Genomic DNA, 15,001 nt, shown 5'->3' on the forward strand with positions numbered 1-15,001 from the left:
CACCTAAGTTCAGTAAGAGAGTGTTAACTACTTCTTTGAACATGCTTTTAATAATTTTTATAACAGTAGTCTAGTAGAAAATCTGAGTTTCTTTTTCAGTTATTCATGGACTTCCCTGCCTAACAATGGAATTAGCTTACAAAGCATAAATATGTTTTACGTGCATATATGGCTGTATGCATGCACGTATGCACACAAACACACCCACCTATCCTTGTTCTTTGATGATAAATTCTGGCAGGTCATCTAGTTCATATGCTTGAAATCAAAGGTGACTTTATAGTCTGGGAGAATTTCTCTAGTGATTTTCTCTCCTGAACGGAATAGATTAGAAGTGTGTGGAATTTCTTTTATTGGGGTGAAGGGTTTTGTTTGTTTTGTGGGGGGTTCATTTGATGTTTGTTTTTAAAAGGAAGAAATAATGAGAAGTCATTATCAGTTTGGACTTGTTAAAGTATACATGATTATTTTAATTATTTTAAATGTCTTCTTAGTAAGAAATAGCTGAGACTGAGCCCCTAACAGTATTTGTATCCATGTCAGAATTTTTACAAACTCCTGAAAAATATTGTTGGCTTATCAGTGTTGCACAATTGCTTTGTTTTAATTCTTGTAAGCAGATAAAGTATTCAAATCAGTGTTGCTGTTACAGTCAGCTCACAAGAAGGATCAAATCAGGGAAAGCTGAGGAAAAGAAGCCACAGTTTGCACAACACTGTCTTCTTACTGATACCATTTTCAGGAGCTGTGATAAAACATTCCTGGCTTTTGGAGTTTCCTTTATTCATTTAGTTTGCAACATACTTCTCAAAATTTCAGTATATTTTAATCCTTTACAGTTTTACATTAATGATTGATTGAGGTTTATCCAACAAGGTCACAAAGTTACTTGCTAATTCGCAGAAAAATCTGTTTTCTGTGTCTTGGAATCCTTAACCTTTTTCATGCTGTAAGATCCAGGCAAATCAAGCTACCTGGTTATTCAAGTTGAATGCTTTTAGCACAGTGCCTTAACAAAGATGCTTTGCTTTAAGTAATTACTGAAGCAGAGCTCATTCAAGGCACTGATTTAGGTTTCTGCTCTGAAGTAATCTTGGGAGGAACCAAACTTCTTTTGATTGTGGAAGTGTAGGTTTCCCATATGGTCTGTATACAGTTAGATGGCTTGAATGTCTCTCCTCTTTTTTTGTCTGACCATCTCTTCTTCAGATTTCAGGGCAGTCTGCATTGCAGTATGTAATAGCACCTCATTTTTTATGCAGAATTTGAAAACAAGTATGGCAGGAAAGTAAACTTGGAATTGGAAGTTTTAATCAAGTAACTTAAAAAGACTTCCTCCTGTGGAGAACCCTTTGTTAGCAAGATAACTGTTGAGGGAGTTGTTTTAGTCAGGTGGTATTACTGCCCAGGTGACTGGGAAACCTGCTGAGTGAAAATACCATTTTGAAATTAGTGACTTTCCAGTCTCTGAATTTTCTCATAACTCTTAATATTGATGCAATTTGGAAACTGCAGTGCATGCATACAATACCTCTTACTGTCAGCTTACCTTATCTGACTAAAAACTTTAATTTCTACCATCCTTCTAGAATTTGGAGTGAAAATAGGTCCAAACCGATGTTTGTGACAATTGCCTCAAAAACATGTCACAGAGCACATATTCTTTACGGTACTCTTCTGAGGTGGGTCAGCTGATTGGCACTGGCAATGGAAAGTTCAGTCCAGATCAGCAAACGCTGCTGATTCTTGGCAAAAATATGTATAAATTATCTTCTGCCATTGGCACTGTAGAAATTCTTTTGAGGGGGAGGTTTTAATTGTTGCTAGTTATTCATGCAGTTGAACAAAGTGATGAATTGGTTATACAATTGCTGTGGCAAAATTTAGCTCCCTGACCACAAAGAAATGCTACATGTCAGGAACTTCAGCCTAACCAGAATTGCAACAGACAATAATATTTATGTAAGTACGAGGACTCTTATGGGTGCAAGGATGGTTATTAATACTTAGGAATAGTCAACTTCATTACTCAAAATACTGACCTTTAGTTTACAGATAATGAATCATCTTAATTCTGTCTATGTTGGATGGTAGAGCCTCCTGTAGACCAATATCAAATGCTTAAGTTTGGTCTGTACCTACCTGAGTAGGACAAGATCAGTCTCTTAAATTACTTGCCCAGAAAAATTAACTGATCACTGAGAGTTCAGGGGTTTCATTAGTGCTTTAAGGCAACAACGATGCTTCAAGTCGCTTTTTAGCTGAAGTAGTAGAATTTGTGGGGATTGGTTGCTGCGATTTGGATTGTTAATCCAAATAATCTGTACTCTTTTAGTGGTACATAGCATTTATTCAGGTAGCACAACTGTCATCTTCAAAAGCTGAGTTACATGTGTAGTATTATATTGGGTGAGTTATATGTGCAGATAAATAATTCTTTTTAATCCATTTAAATTGTTTGGAATTTTGCCTTTGCCAGTTTACCAGTATTTTTCTAACAAATAAGCATTCTAGCTATGTCCTTTTTCATAATCCAGAATACTTTGTTATCCCTTTCAAAATGCTATTTTTTCTTTTTATACATTGACTTTTGGTATCCATTTAGAATAAACACAATGAAAATATGAGTTTTGGTGTTAACTTATTTTTTCAAGCTCCTCAGTTGCTGCACATTAGTGAGTGTCTAGTAACCAGTGTGTAATAATTTTAACAGTTAAATGATTGTGTCCCAATGGCAACATCATATTAGTCTAACCTTAGATGCTTAAAGAAAATTTCAGTTTCATGTAGACTTTCCCTTAATACTAGAAAACATCAGATCAGCTTTTTTTTCCTGTGCTTAAAGACAATCATTTTGCCTTTAAGCCCATCCTAGCAGTGGATCAAAACAACATCGGAAGCGTTGCTCACGATCACTGTTATAACTCATAGCTCATAACTCTAGTTATTTCAATTATTAAGCTTTTAGAAGTCGTTGCTAACCAAGGTGAATCTGTGTGCAAATGTACTGTTTGTGCACATGATTGAGAAAGGAGAGAAGTAAAAAATACCTAGCACAAAACATTGTAGCCTTCTGCTGATAAAGCTTTGGTTTTGCTGTACTGTGTGAGATTGATACAAATGCATAATATTGTGAATATAAATACATGCTCCAGTGTCTTTGATTCCACAAAACACTCCATCTTGGTTCTGTTTGTGCCTTTAGTTGTTTGATAATACGTATTTCCCAAATAATCAGTGTTCTTATTTACCGTTACCCTTTGTGAACGCAGTTCTCTGTCTACAGGTAACATCTCGGGTAGCCACTAAAATAGACATCCAGTCTTTTGCTAGATTTGCTGCAGTTTTATTCTGAGTAAGGAGGTTGGTGGAGATGGAATGAAACATAATTAGAAAGTTTCTTAAAGTGAAAACAGAGAATGTTCTGAATATATGAAGTCCTATATGTTTTCTTTTTTCATGCTTCCATCCATTTTGTTTTCTCTCTGACAAATGTCTGGGTATTTGGGTGTTTTTAACACTATTTGTGTTTGAAGTGCCCCTTTCAGACCATTTTAGAAAATTCTGCATGTTATGAAATTTAATCTTCTGAAACCCACAGTGCTTAGCAGGCCAAATTCTGTTTGTTGCAGATAACAAAGTTATTGCAGAGTGTTGATGGGTTCTGTCTTTTAAACCCAGATGGACACTGATCTTTGGCCAATGAATCAATTTATCTGTTGCTGTTACATCTACAGTGAAATGAGGTTATCAGCTGCAGATCACTGTCAGCTGATGCTGGAACTGGGATTTCTTGCCTTCCCCATTGTTCTCTAAAGCTGTGGCAGTGCTGCGGAGTGCTGTAGGCCATGTGGTATGGAGTCCCTGCTTCCCAGGAAGGATGGGAATTCCTGCTTGTAATCCATTCAGCTAATTCTGAGGTCTACTTTTTTAAGTATTGGAGGAAAGGAGAACAATCCTGAAATTAAATTTTTCTTTCTTTAGGGCAGGCTATGGGATCAGCTGAGTGGCAATGAGGAATGCTGCTCTTCCCCCTGACACCCACTTGTTTTCTTTTTTTCTCACTTTACCATAGAAGAGCAGCACTTGTTTGCCTGGTTTATGCAGTCAAGATCATTGCTCTGATCCACAGCTACAGCAGTTGAGACATTTTGAGAGTGTTCTGCAGAGGTGATAAGTCCCCAAGCTCTAGAATTTGATAGTGTTCTTGGCATGTGGGTCTTGGACACAAGTTCTGTGTTTTCTTTTGCAGTTTACATTTGTCATCTGAATATTTCTAGTGTTGTTTAAGAGCAGCATTTTTGGTCGGGTCTTGATAATAACTTAGTCTGATTATTTATTTGTGATATTTCCTTTCTTGAACTTCTCTGGGGTTTTTTAGGTTGTATGCTGTGTGTAACAGCTTTTTTTGCTTGTACCAACATTTTTTCACATAGTTATTGTTAGAAAAAAATCAATTCTGTTTTTAGTTTTTTTAAGTACTGAAATAATTAGTGTGATTATTGGCTAGTGTACTTTCACTATGGTCTTGAGTTTTACTTGGTGTTTTAATGTTAAATATAGAAAAGAATATCAGATGGCTGTGGAAGAAACCACGGTTATGTGTATTGTAGTTACACTGTAGTTGAGGGTCTCTACTGTTCATTTTGGGCAGGTATTTATTTATCTTCTGTCTTGCTGCAGATACTCTCCCTCCAGCACACTGAGCTGCTCACATTGCTTTGATGTTTTCCATACATATTGTAACTGTGTAATCCTCATAATTAGCTGCTTTTAGTAACTGGTAGGAACTGTTGATATGTCAGAAGATAGAAAAATATTGTCAGAAACTTAATCTGTGTTCTGTTCGAGATGTTGTAGGAAAATTTGGATCTTGCATCAAAGATGGGTTTCTGAAATTGATTTCTGAGTTACTTGGTGCAGAGCTTCTTTCTTTTCCTCTAACACTTTTATTTTAATTTCAGTCAAACTCAGCGAAGTCCCCACGTGTTTTACCGACATGACTTAATCAATCAACTTCAGCACAATCACGCCCTAGTTACACTGGTTGCAGAAAACCTCTCTGCCTATATGGAAAGCATGAGGCAGTATGCTAAAGGTGAGTTTTAACATCAAAGTTGCTTCATAGAGTGTATGAGAACTCCAGTCAAAAATGGAGCTAGAAGCAAATTTCCATAATAAAATAACTATTAAGTTTATTTGTTTAATTTTCAAGCATCTGTGGGGTTAATAGCCTTTGTGGTGACTGATTGGGTAAGAAAAGCTTAAAATACTTATTTTTTCTTTTTTATAATTGAAAATGTGTGTTTTGCAGCAGAATATGAGAACATGGCAGCCATTGTTTATCTGTGGATTGATAAAAATTATCTTGCCCTACTTAGACTAGGGTAGTTATTTCTGTGGAAAGTCCTGGTAGTAAAATTATTAGTTTTGAATTTTGAAGGCTCTTTAGAGAAGTTTTTTTATCACCTCAGTTTGCAGCCAGTATTTGGAATTTGTCAGGGAGAAGGACTTCAAACCACAGGGATACCATTTCTTTTTCCCATGTGACTCCCACTTCTGTTCAGGCTTTCTCACTGCGTTTGTTATTAGCAAAACTTGGGCAGCACATTGTGTTAGTATTTTTATATGTTTAGGCTAAATCCAGCCCTTTTCTGATGACTTTACCCTCTTACTCTGGATTAACTTTAAACTACTGGGGTAGAAACATGGTAAGTGAAGGAGAATGGTGGACCATCCTTACACTGGATCACAGTTCTTTAAATATAAAATTTAGCCTACAGAAGTGAAAGGAGGAGATTGACACACCTTCTTTCCCACCACTGACTTTACTGATTGGAACTAGGGACTGTTCTACCCTGGCCTCATAACAGCCTGCCAACCTCTCTGTTGCATCTCAAAAATGACACTGTGTTCTGGAGGGATTCAATGTAGGTCGCTCAGAGCGAGCAGGATATTTGCATGTTGGAAAGCTTGTATCGGCCAGTGCATGGGAAAGTTGCCTTTTGGAATTTGTGTGTGTTGGAGTATTAAATATATGTATTCTACATAAAAGATATCCAAAATACGTCCTTGAGGACTCGTGTGAATAGTGCTGCTCTGTGAAGATGGTCATTTCAGCAAGGTGTAGGTCAGTGACAATATTCAGTTAAATTCAGATACTGCAGCTGTATTTCTCTGTTCAGGAATACATGGTGGGGGGTTACCTTAATGTAAGTTCCTTAACTAGTGATAGTGTTGCACTAATTAATGTTAAAATAATACCAAATTGTTGGTCTGTTCTCAAACTATACTGTCTTAGGCTTTGTCTTCACTGAAAGATGGAATAGAACAAGTCTTACGTCATGTAACTTCTGTAATCTCTTGGAGTGCTCTTTAAGTTTGCTAAAATGATGCAGAAATGAAATTTTAATTGTACTGAACATTACTTTTTAACTATATTGATGGTGTATAATCTATGATTCTATTCTTCTTTCTCTTGGGCTTTGGCCAGCTGTGAAATCTGGGGTTTGACCTCAGGGTTAGGAAGGAAACAGAATCAACAGCTGTATTCTAATGCAATGCTGTCTTAGCATACACATACTATCAGTATAGGAACTGTTTGTCCTTAATTTTGATTATTTTTTGACTCTCAGGCCAAAAGGTCGTTTTTGAAAACATTGTTTACCTATCAAATTGTTGAGGGCAGAAGAATTAGGCTGATGTCTTGAATGATTCTTTTCTTTTGCCAAAAACCCACATCCCATTGCCCTGCCCCTCCCCAACTCTAGTAACTCAGTTAAGCAGTAATACAAACATCTTCAGTGCAAAGGAATTACAAGTGTGTAAAGGGTTTTAAATTTAATCTAATTACAAAGCAATTAAATTGCTCTTTCTTCATATGAAGCTACTGCAGAACTTCTCATTTGTATCAGAGTACAAAAACAGATTAATAATAGTGTGGGGTTTTTTATTAGGTGCTTTATTACATTATTAAGGGCAACCAGGAAATATTCCTCATGTTCCAGATATTGTGCTAAGACTATAATCCACAGTTCTTATGCACCAGCTCTTTAATTTTCAGTTTTATATACTAAATAGAGCAGAACATAGGGTACTGTGAAATTTTGTCTTCTATGCCTTCATGGAGGGGGAGAAAATATGCCAAGGGGCCATATAAGTGAAAGGGGATAAATGAAAGGAGAAGAAAGAAGATTATGCATGTGAGGACAGAAAGATCTGGAAGCTGTAGAATTAAGCTTGGCTGGAGAAGGTGAATGAGACAGAGGGAGAAATTTCAAGGCAAATATCCAAACAGCACAGGTCAAACAAATGCCATAGAAATAAAAAATCCTGTTATCCACAGATATTCTTGGCAGTTAACCTTGCAATTACTATGTAATTTGGGTATTTTTAAATTATTATTGAATTTGCCATATTTTTGTTTCCCTTGAAGTCTTCCCTAGTTGCGTTCAGTGATGGAGAGCAGTGTTCCTATTCTCCTGCATTACTGCATTACTCACTAATGCATAGTGTTTTCTGGGATACTCCCCTTTATATATTTGCCTTCTTGAGGTTGAAGAGAAGCCTAATCGATGTTTCTGAATTTTTTCCCATGCTCTATGATTTGGCCTTCTACTAAACTCATCCTTTCCTCCAGCTCTGCAAAATCCTCCATGACATGAGACAACTGCTCTTGCGTTTTGTAGTTCTGAAGGAGGTCACAGTTTCATATTTTTGATGATTTATCAAAGACCATTTGAAAATTTTAAGATTGCTATCAATTCTCCTTTATCTTCTGTTTTTCTGAAGCCTTAAAAAATCCAAAGTGTTAATGAAATGTAGTTATTTGTAGAAATAGTGCCATATAATAGTCTATGTGTGTTTATCACTAATTATACTTATATGTTCAACCAGTTGTTCTCTGCTCCAGTATGTAAAAAGAATTTTTAAGGAGATCATGCTTTGACTTGATGTGGGATGCACAGAGTAGAAAATAAATCTGGGAGATGTAGAAAGAATGTGATCTAGAAAATATTTAGGAAAGTGGAATTTTTCTGGAGTTCAGAGTTTTTCAGATTTCTGAAGTACATCCACACTGCCTTTGTGCAGCTGCCTGGCTTTGAATACTTGAGTTCGCCTGTCATTGCCTCTATTGATGTTGTGTCTGTGAATTAAACTCCAGTCAGGAAGAAAAAGCAGAGATGGTCCCCACAGTGAAAATAAATGAACACCACCACCTCCCCCTCAACAAATCAAAAAACCCACCCAGAACACCCAACACTTCAAGTTTTATTTTCTCTGCAATATGCTTATCTAGCCTAATTGGTATTTTCTGCTGGAGCCACAGCATATTTTACTGGTTTTCTACTTCTAATTCTTAAAGAATTTTTGTTCAGATACTTTTATATTATTTCTTCAGATTTTTTTTTCACATTTCTCCTTTCGCTAATTGCCCATTTACGATTACTTCATGAAGGTTATAATTCAAAATTTTTAAGGATTTCTGATGAACAAAATGTCTCCAGTTTTGCAGACATCAGTTAACTACTGGTCTGCTGTTTCCCCTGTTACTTGATTTTTAAGTTAATGTACCTTTTACACTTGGATATAGAGAGCAGGATTTATGACAATTATTTTTCTCTTTATTTTGAAACACTGATGCACTTTTATGTTCCCCTCTCCCTGATGTAATAGGGGGTACTGATTTTCAGCTCTGAAGATAAATTTTAGTATTAGTCCTGTCATGAGATAGTCTACCATGGCTGGGTCACCTTAGTTAAAGGCAATCTGTATGCCTTTGCAAATTAGAAATACAGCATTAATTAGTTCATAATGGAGCTGTCATAATGAATATGTGTGATGATGAAATACTGCTAGTACAGATGAAGGTAATGCAAGTGCAGATCTAGATTGTATCTTTTTAATTAAATCTAAACAACAAAACAGCCAACCAAACCCCAAGCAAAACCACGTTCCTATAGACAAAATTGCCGGTTTTTAAGAAAATACTGAGATTTGACAAAATGCAGGTAAAAGTTTGACTTCTTGCCTTGCTTTCAAGTTACTTCTTCCATTTCAAGCTTTTCACTATTACAGGCATTTGGGGCTTATATTTGGAAACTTGCAGTATATAAAGTTGTCTTATACTTTCTTGATCTGAGTGTTGTTGTGTACATAACTGTATAAAGGTGGTAGGGAAATGGAGTCATGATTTCCTCTGGAGAGGAAAAAAGCCTAAAAAATAGAAAAACGAAATTTGGGAAAAGATGCTGTGTGACAAAACTGAAGCATCGTCAGCAAAAAAGCACTGGATAATTGAGTTATATGCGTGGTATGCTTCTGTTTTCAACTGACTTCTGACTTTGAACTGACGACTTGAAATTAAGAAAAATTTATTTGATTTAGTAGAGTGCAAGTTCTTAATTGTTCAGTAACACTTTCATTATACTGAACAATAAGCACATGTATCTGCACATAATTGTTTGTTGATTTGATTATAGACCTCAGTAGTCTTTGCCTATGCTCAGCTTAGGAGGAGGCATTAACTGGTAGCTGACTCATATACCTCACTGAAAATGTACTGGGTTTGGATTATATTCAGAGTAACAAGTCTTCAAGTACATCCTGTCTTCTGGAGTTAGCATCACTTTTCTGAATGTCTTGTCTAATAAAACTTTTGATTTGCAGAGCATGGTGAATATGATCCTCAAACTGTGAGACCAGGAAGCCGATACAGTCACGTGCAGGAAGTACAGGAGCGACTTAACTTCTTACGGTGAGTTTGAGCTTGAACATCGTTTAACTTCTGTAAGAATACTTCTCATACTTTTTAAAACAAGAAACCCTTTGCATTTCTTTCTCTTCTATAGCTGTAATTTGTTTTGTTAACTCTTCCAAAACTCAGATGCAAATACACACTGAATGTTTTTGTTCTGGTTTGGTTTTTTTTCTGGAGGGCTTTTATGCTACTGTTGGAATATTCAAAAAAAGTTTATTAGGGCCTTTGGAATTCAAGGTTCTGATTCTGCACTTAGATTTGTATGGCTTTTTTCCTCTCTGTGTGCAGAGCCCTACTGACTTGAATACAGTGTGCACTGGATACAGTTACATTCCTATTTGGGTAATTTAGTTTAAAATTTAAAGTATTTCAAGTGGGGATGTGGCCATGTGTCCTTGCTTGTATCACACCAGATTTAAATCCATGATCAGAAACTGACATATACTTTTGTCAGTCACTGACGTTTTGTTGGCAGCAACTGAGCGCTAGAAAGAAAGTGCAATAAAAAAATTATTTGGATTATTTTGGCCAGCTCCTGTTTGAATAAAGTAAGAAAACAAAGGATCTCTGCTCAGCATAGAGCTGCAGAATGTTGGTGCTTTTTAGGATAAGTCTCAGCTTTTTCCTGCTTGGTTTTAACCTTTTTTTAGAGGAGTAAAAATACTTGAACCATCAAGTTCTGAACTATTTTTTCCTTGTTTGCTAAGGGAGATGTTATTTTACTTTTTAAAATTTAACAAGAATTTTCATTAATTAAACTAAAGTGTTAACTGTTTAATGAAATTACACAATACATATGGATAGCACACTTAATTTATCACTCCTGCATGTTAAGAATTGTAACTTCTTTAGACTTAAGTTCACTATTTGTTAATGTACAGAAATTTATGAAGTCCCACAGATGTCTAATGTAGAATATGTATGTAGCAATTTCTGAAAAGCAGTGCCGTAACTTAGTCCCTGATTTCTTTCACATAAAAAACATTTGGAATCAGAAAAATTATTTTAAAGAACTTTGATTATCATTTGTTCCTCCTGAAACATTCTTAGTGTTAGCTCTCAGAATTGAAGTTCTTAATAATTGTTTCATAATAATTGAACACAAATGAAAAACTTGCTTAAATAAAAGGAAAAATTTCCAGTTCATTGACTTCTGCTTCTGGCTGTGCTCCATGGCATTGATACCTTTTTTGCAATTTTGCTAAAGCAAGTGCTAAACCATAGTGAATGATTGCAAAATTAATTTATTCTCATATGTTGTCACTTGACTTTTAAACTAAATAGTTTACACTAGGAAATGTACATTTCTTTGTATATAAAATGTAAACAATGCTTGGTAGTTTTGTATAAGGCACTTTTTTACTGAATTGTGCTCTTTTTTTGTTTAGAATACAAGTTCTTGATCCATTCAAACTTACTAAGAAATCATGGTGCTAATTATGAGTGGACTGATGATATAAATAAAGTTTTCATACTTGTGATATATACATGTATAATGTGCATATCCACCTTTGTGCCTGTACTTTTTACTGAATTGTAACTCTGGATGTCTATTAGACAGTGCTGTTAATTGTCTCTTTGTTTTGCTCAAGATTTTTATTGAAGGATGGTCAGCTGTGGCTCTGTGCCCCTCAGGCGAAGCAAATATGGAAGTGTTTAGCTGAAAATGCGGTTTATCTTTGTGATCGCGAAGCCTGTTTTAAATGGTATTCCAAACTAATGGGGGATGAACCAGACTTAGACCCTGACATTAATAAGGACTTCTTTGAAAATAATGTGCTTCAGCTGGATCCTTCCCTATTAACAGAAAATGGAATGAAATGTTTTGAACGTTTCTTCAAAGCTGTGAACTGTCGAGAAGGAAAGCTAGTAGCAAAGAGACGAGCCTATATGATGGATGATCTGGAATTAATAGGACTAGACTACCTTTGGAGGGTGAGTTAATTGAAGGAAGCATCTGAAAGGTTAACTGCTAAGTCTGTTTTTAGGAATGTGTAATTTATTAGTAATGGACTGAAATTACAAAAATCTACTGCTTCAAACTAAATGCATGGCTTTTGATTCCACTGTCTTCCCAGCAAGTATGCAAGTTGGTAACTTTGCAGATTGATGTTTAACGGAAAGTTATTTGAAACATAAGTATTATTTATGTATGCACATGAAGTTAAAAATTTGCCTTTACTGTTGAAGAAGAAAAGGTCCTTCCGGGTGAATTATCTGTAGATTTATCTTTTTGTCCACATGCACATTATAATTAAACTTTGTTTCATGCACTTCATAAGATATTTCAGGGCATTCCTTCCAATGTGGTAAACTGGAGTGATTCTAGATCAGACCAAGTGATTGCTGGTCTGATTCTTCTTCTTATAACCACAACCTTTTGGCTAAACATGGTGGTTTTCTAGGATCTGTGGATTCCATATAACCACCGATTCTTTAGATATGAAATCTTCCGTTTCAGTCGGAAGGTTGAAGCTTTCTGAAGTTTGCCAGATCTATTGGTGAAAAACATCAGTATCTAAACTGTAGCTTAATTTTTTCAGACCTTTTCTAGTTCTCAAGAGCTGCATTAAGCCCACAGTGGTGCACTGTGACATGATTATAATGGCTGTGCGTTTTTAAAATGTATAGAGCAGCAGTCTTCAGTAATTTTGGTTGTGGCTTGTTGAAGGGTTAGGTATTTTAATCCTGGTGATAATAGTTAAAACCAAAGTAGACCCTAGTTTTTATACAAATAAGTTCACACAGTGTTTGTGAACAGAGTCCCTGCAGAATGTTAGCATGTTCTAGTTTTGGGAATCAGCTTACTCTAATCAGCATGACAAAACTCAGGAAGCTTCAGCTCAGTACCCTGCAAGGGTTGTCTGTAAAACCTGCTGTCAGACCTGGTGACTAGTAATTAAAATTTAGATTCTCAGATTAGAAGCAGAATTCATTTGCTTGTCTCCCTTCCACCTCTTCACAGCCATTTAAATACTTGAAAATTCTGTCTGGTGATGCAAATTGTTGAAGCATCTGAAGAAGTTGTTTTCTTACTCTCTGAAACAAGAGAAAATTTGAAATATTATATGAACATGAATATATAAAAACTACTCTTACTATTTATAAAACATCTTTTTTGCCAATTCTGAACGTCAAAATTAGTTAATTTTTGCTCATTTAATCACCTTAAGTGTAAGTTGTATTGATTCTATTTTGTTACTAAGCATTTTAGTCCCTTTTACCTCATAAGATAATTAGACATACTATTGTGTTGAGATACTTATGTAGTAGTTTTGGTTTTCATTTTTGTACCAGCAAGTTTTAAGATAAGCTAATGCTTTTTTTTAAATTTTGCTAGGTTGTGATTCAGGGAAATGATGACATTGCAAACAGAGCAATAGACCTTCTTAAAGAGATCTATACTAATCTTGGCCCAAGGTTACAAGTTAATCAGGTAAGAAAAAGCAACAAGAAATCTGGAATATAATAGCAAAATAGTCTTAAAAATCAGTTTGGTGATATTTTTATCATTGAAAGATTTGAAAACAGAAAATAGTTTCCATGTTTTGGAGGGTGAGTACAGCCATCAGATTCTGGGCAGATGCAGAACTAAAGTTTTTTCTCATATTTGCAGACTGAACTCTCATTAATTTTTCATAGTAAGTTCATCTGCTGTATTTGCTCTTTCTGCTCAGAAAACAGTTAATGCCATGTGAGGAAAGCCATTTGTTGCACTTTGAATTGTGGCACTTACTCATACTGGTATGTTCAGTGCCTGGGTCTGTGGGGTGTTGTCACAAGCTAACGTCATCTCTTTTTTCTGTCGTGTCCCTTACAAAGGGTCACTGAGTTTCCATGTAATGGTCAAGCTGAAGTCTAGCAAATCAGATGTTATCTCCCTGCATTAATATTTGCTGGGAGCTGTGGTTCAGTGGACAGAGAAGAGATACTGGGTTTCTGTAAGGTATGGGGAAGGGATGTCATCCACAGGGTCCTTGACAGGCTGAGAAGTGGGCCCTTGAGAACCTTGTGAAGTTCAACAAAGCCCAGTGCAAGGTCCTGCAGCTGGGTTGGGACAATCCCTGGCACAAATACAGGCTGGGAAATTAACAGATTGAGAGCAGCCCTGCAGAGAAAGACCTAAGGTTATTGGTTGACATGAAGCCCAACATGCACTGGCAGCCCAGAAAGCCACCTGTTTCCTGGGCTCCATCAGCAGCGTGGACAGCAGGTCCAGGAAGGGGATTCTGCCCCTCTTCTCTGCTCTGGTGAGACCCCACCTGCAGTGCTGCATCCAACTTTGGGGTCCCCAACACAGGAAGGATATGGACCTACTGGAGCGAGTCCAGAGGAGGCCATGAAAATAATCAAGAGGCTGAAGCACTTCTGCTGTGTAGACATGGAGAAGACTTTGAGGAGACCATAGAGCAGTCTTCCAGTACTTAAAGAGGGCTGCAAGAAAGCTGGAGAGGGACTTTTGGCAAAGGCATGTAGTGACAGGACAAGGGGAAAGCTTTAAACTGAAAGAGGGTAGATTTCAATTGGGTATTAGGAAGAAATTATTCCTATGAGGGTGTTGTGTCACTGGCGCAGGTTGCCAGAGAAGCTGTGGGTGTCCCACCGCTGGAAGTGTTCAAGGCCAGGTTGGATGGGACTCTGAGCAGCCTGGTCTAGTGGAAGGTGTCCTTGCCCATGGCATGGAGGTTGGAACTGGATGATCTTTAAGGCCCCTTCCAACCCAAACCATTCTGTAATTATGTGACTGCACAAATTTAGTGGAGGAATATTGTCCTTTGGACGATCTCCAGTTGATAACTTGCCAGATGTATTTCTTAAAATTCCAATATTCTACTTGTCTTCAAAAACACTTTCCTAATCTTCAGAGCTGCCAGCCTGCCAGATCCAGCACAGCTGCTCTAGGTGGTGAATTTACAGCCATTCAAGCTGTATCTTACTGCAGTGGCAGATGGCTGGAGGCTTCTGTCTTGCTGTAGGTCTGGGCTTACTAAGCACACTTCGATCTGTCCATCTGCCCATGCTTAGCTCTGACACTTGCAGAAGTGTTGGATTTACATGCACACAAGAATTCTTTAACATAGTCTGAGAAAAAGAGAAAGTGAAAGTCCAGTTTAGTGTTCTCTGTCCAAACTTCCTCTTTTTCCATTTACTTACAGTATGGTTACAGCTGCTGATGTGAGATTGAAGTGCACACTAAATTACAACTATTTATTGGTAGGAGTTGCTGGAATAAAACAGCTT

The 15,001-nt window shown here is 36.7% G+C and overlaps 1 protein-coding gene across 4 annotated transcripts in view; it reads left to right on the forward strand.

Annotated features, from left to right (window-relative positions):
• Positions 1-15,001, forward strand: part of USP9X (ubiquitin specific peptidase 9 X-linked) — a 100,922-nt gene that overhangs the window by 41,036 nt on the left and 44,885 nt on the right. For all 4 annotated transcript variants that reach the window (XM_048289459.1, XM_048289469.1, XM_048289477.1 and 1 more), the window contains exons 14-17: positions 4,965-5,098; positions 9,670-9,757; positions 11,353-11,695; positions 13,101-13,196. In XM_048289459.1, coding sequence (XP_048145416.1) covers positions 4,965-5,098; positions 9,670-9,757; positions 11,353-11,695; positions 13,101-13,196 — 661 coding nt within the window. The remainder of the gene's footprint in view (positions 1-4,964; positions 5,099-9,669; positions 9,758-11,352; positions 11,696-13,100; positions 13,197-15,001) is intronic.

Source organism: Corvus hawaiiensis, chromosome 2 (genome assembly GCF_020740725.1).
Source record: "Corvus hawaiiensis isolate bCorHaw1 chromosome 2, bCorHaw1.pri.cur, whole genome shotgun sequence".
Taxonomy (NCBI): Eukaryota; Metazoa; Chordata; class Aves; order Passeriformes; family Corvidae; genus Corvus; species Corvus hawaiiensis.